This window comes from Vanellus vanellus (genome assembly GCF_965231255.1).
Source record: "Vanellus vanellus genome assembly, contig: HAP1_SCAFFOLD_2457, whole genome shotgun sequence".
Lineage (NCBI taxonomy): Eukaryota > Metazoa > Chordata > Aves > Charadriiformes > Charadriidae > Vanellus > Vanellus vanellus.
Genome location: NW_028127518.1, coordinates 3,044 through 7,150, shown reverse-complemented (window position 1 = coordinate 7,150; position 4,107 = coordinate 3,044). Strand labels below are relative to the sequence as shown.

The 4,107-nt window shown below is 65.3% G+C and overlaps 1 protein-coding gene across 1 annotated transcript; it reads right to left on the bottom strand.

Annotated features, from left to right (window-relative positions):
* Positions 1-322: 322 nt before the first annotated feature.
* Positions 323-2,132, bottom strand: BANF1 (barrier to autointegration nuclear assembly factor 1; the record flags this gene model as incomplete). The annotated part of the gene is made up of 2 exons (XM_082501025.1): positions 1,899-2,132; positions 323-527 (listed from the first exon to the last, which is right to left on the bottom strand). Coding segments are annotated over exons 1-2 (422 nt in total), but the record flags the coding sequence as incomplete, so codon positions are not given.
* Between the last annotated feature and the right edge of the window lie 1,975 nt (positions 2,133-4,107).

Genomic DNA, 4,107 nt, shown 5'->3' with positions numbered 1-4,107 from the left:
CCAAGGGGGTCCTTATCTCCCCCCGTGTCCCCAGGGGGGTCCCTGAGCCACCCCCGTGTCCCCAAGGGGGCCCTGAGCCACCCCCATGTCCCCAAGGGGGCCCTGAGCCACCCCCGTGTCCCCAAGGGGGTCCTTGTGTCCTCCCCCCCCCACGTCCCCCAGCCCATCTCTGTGCCACCCCATGTCCCCACGGGTGTCCTTGTGCCCCCCCCGTGTCCCCGTGCCACCCACTGGATGTCCCCATACACCCCCCGAATCCTCAGGGACAATCCCACGGGAGCACCGCGTGTCCCCCCCCCCGTCCCCTTGGGGACACCCCCACCTCCCCAGGGACGCCTCCAAGGGGGGGGAGGGGGTGTCCCCAAGCGTCCCCAGGGTGTCCCCAAGTGTCCCCACCTTGTCGAAGCCCTTCTCCTCCAGCTTCTTGCCCAGGACGTCCCCGATGCCGGCCAGCGTCCCCACCGGCTTCTCCCCCATCGGCTCCGCCACGAAGTCCCGGTGCTTCTGCGAGGTGGAGGACATGGCGCCTGCGGGGACACGGGGACGGCGAGGGGACACGGGGACGGTGAGGAGGGAGGGGGATGGGACACGGGGACTTTGAGGGGACACGGGGACGGCGAGGGGACATGGGGATGGTGAGGGGACACGGGGACGGCGAGGGGACATGGGGATGGTGAGGAGGGAGGGGGATGGGACACGGGGACTTTGAGGGGACACGGGGATGGTGAGGGGACACGGGGATGGGACACGGGGACGGTGAGGGGACCTGGGGATGGTGAGGGACGGGGACAGGACACGGGGACTTTGAGGGGACACGGGGATGGCGAGGGGACACGGGGACGGTGAGGGGACATGGGGACGGCGAGGGGACACGGGGATGGTGAGGGGACACGGGGATGTGACACGGGGACTTTGAGGGGACACGGGGATGGCGAGGGGACATGGGGACTTTAAGGGGACACAGGGATGGTGAGGAGGGATGGGGATGGGACACGGGGACGGCAAGGGGACACGGGGACGGCGAGGGGACATGGGGACGGTGAGGGGACACGGGGACAGCGAGGGGACACGGGGATGGGACATGGGGATGGTGAGGGGACATGGGGATGGGACACGGGGGACGGCGAGGGGACATGGGGATGGCGAGGGGACACGGGGACAGTGAGGAGGGAGGGGGATGGGACACGGGGACTTTGAGGGGACACGGGGACGGCGAGGGGACACGGGGACGGTGAGGGGACACGGGGACTTTGAGGGGACACGGGGATGGCGAGGGGACACGGGGACGGTGAGGGGACATGGGGACTTTGAGGGGACACGGGGACTTTGAGGGGACACGGGGATGGTGAGGAGGGAGGGGGATGGGACACGGGGACTTTGAGGGGACACGGGGATGGTGAGGGGACACGGGGACAGCGAGGGGACACGGGGATGGGACACGGGGACGGCGAGGGGACACGGGGACGGCGAGGGGACACGGGGATGGCGAGGGGACACGGGGACGGTGAGGGGACACGGGGACGGCGAGGGGACACGGGGATGGCGAGGGGACACGGGGACGGTGAGGGGACACGGGGACGGTGAGGGGGGATATGGGGACTTTGAGGGGACACGGGGACGGTGAGGGGACACGGGGAGGGATGGGGACAGCGGGGGGTGCCGTGGGGACAATGAGAGGACGTGGGGACGGCGCGGGGAGAGGGGACCGGGGGGGGGGGGGCTGTGGGGGACTCTGCGGGGGAGGGGACACCATGGGGGGGGGGGGGGGGGGGGCGGGGCCGGGGAGGGGCACACGGGGACCCCGCGGGGCCGGGGACGGTCGGGGACGGTCGGGGACCGCCGGGGACACCTCGGGGCCCCCCCCCGTCCCCTCCCCGCCCCTCCCCTCCCGCCCTCACCGGCCCCTCCCGCCGCTCCAACCGCCGCTCCCGCCTCAGGCCGCCGCCGCCGCCGCCGCTGCGCGTTGACGTCACGTCCGGCGGCGCCGGCGCAGTGACCCGCAATGACCATAGAGAGGGGAGAGACGGAGAGGCCGCGAGGTGGGGGGGAGGGGACGCTCTGGGCGGGCGGAGGGAGCAGCGAGAGCGAGGAGGACCTCCGGGGAGCAGAGGACATCTCTGGGCACCAGAGAACATCTCCAGGTTCCTCTGGAGACACAGAGAACATCTCCAGGTTCCCCGGGACACCAGAGAACATCTCCAGGTTCTCCTGGAGACACGGAGAACATCTCCAGGTTCCCCGGGACACCAGAGAACATCTCCGGGTTCCTCTGGAGACACGGAGAACATCTCCAGGGGCCTCCAGGGACATGGAGGACATCTGCAGGGACATCTGGAGACACGCAGAATGTCTCCAGGTTCTCCTGGACACCAGAGAACATTTCTTGAGGTCCTCTGGAGGCCAGAGAACATCTCCAGGTTCCTCTGGAGACACAGAGAACATCTCCGGGTTCCCCTGGAGACACAGAGAACATCTCCGGGTTCCTCTGGAGACATGGAGAACATCTCCGGGTTCCTCTGGAGACACGGAGAACATCTCCGGGTTCCCCTGGAGACACGGAGAACATCTCCGGGTTCCCCTGGAGACACAGAGAACATCTCCAGGTTCCCCTGGAGACACGGAGAACATCTCCGGGTTCCCCTGGAGACACGGAGAACATCTCCAGGTTCCCCTGGAGACACGGAGAACATCTCCGGGTTCCCCTGGAGACACAGAGAACATCTCCGGGTTCCTCTGGAGACACAGAGAACATCTCCAGGGGCCTCCGGGGACATGGAGGACATCTGCAGGGGCATCTGGAGACACAGAGAATGTCTCCAGGTTCTCCTGGTCAGCAGAGAACATTTCTTGAGGTCCTCTGGAGACACAGAGAACATCTCCAGGTTCTCCTGGACACCAGAGAACACCTCTGGGTTCCCCTGAAGACACAGAGAACATCTCCAGGGGCCTCCGGGGACATGGAGGACATCTGCAGGGGCATCTGGAGACACAGAGAATGTCTCCAGGTTCTCCTGGACAACAGAGAACATTTCTTGAGGTCCTCTGGAGGCCAGAGAACATCTCCAGGTTCCCCTGGACACCAGAAAACATCTCCGGGGCCCTCTGGAGACGTGGAGAACATCTCTGAGTTCCCCTGGACACCCACAGAACATCTCCAGGGGCCTCTGGGGACATGGAAGACATCTGCAGGGGCATCTGGACACATGGAGAACATCTCCAGGTTCCCCTGGACACCCAGAGAACATCTCCAGGTTCCCCCAAGGTTCTCCTTCATGCCCAGACACTGTCTCCAGGTCCCTTCTGGGTTCCCTTGGACACCTGGATGATGTCCCTGGGTTCTCCTGCAGGTGTCCAGACATCTCCAGGTTCCTCCCAGATTCTCCTGGGATCCTGGACGACGTCCCTGGGTTCCTTTGGACACTTAACATCCCTGGGTTCTCCTGGAAGTCCCACTGATGATGGCTCCAGGTTCTCCTGGACATCTGAAGACCATGTCAGGGTCCTTCCTGGAAGCCTGGATGATGCCTCCAGGTTCCTCCTAGGTTCTCCTCCACGTCTCCAGGTTCCCCCAGGTTCTTCTGGACACCCAATGTCCCCAGGTCCTCCTGGAAGCCTGGATAACGTCTCCAGGTTCTCCTGGACATCTGGAGACCATCCGAGGGTTCCTCCTGGAAGCCCAGATGATGGCTCCAGGTTCCCCTGGACACCTGGACAATGTCCCTGGGTTCCCCAGGAAGCCCGGATGATGTCACCAGGTTCTCCTGGACGTCTGGAGAACATCTCAGGGCGCCTCTGGAAGGCTGGATGATGCCTCCAGGTTCCTCCTAGGTTCTCCTCCACGTCTCCAGGTTCCCCCAGGTTCTTCTGGACACCCAATGTCCCCAGGTCCTCCTGGAAGCCTGGATAACGTCTCCAGGTTCTCCTGGACATCTGGAGACCATCCGAGGGTTCCTCCTGGAGGCCCAGATGATGGCTCCAGGTTCCCCTGGACACCCGGACAATGTCCCCAGGTCCTCCTGGTTGATGTCTCCAGGTTCTCCTGGACGTCTGGAGGACATCTCAGGGCTCCCCTGGAAGCCCGGCTGATGCCTCCAGGCTCCTCCCAGG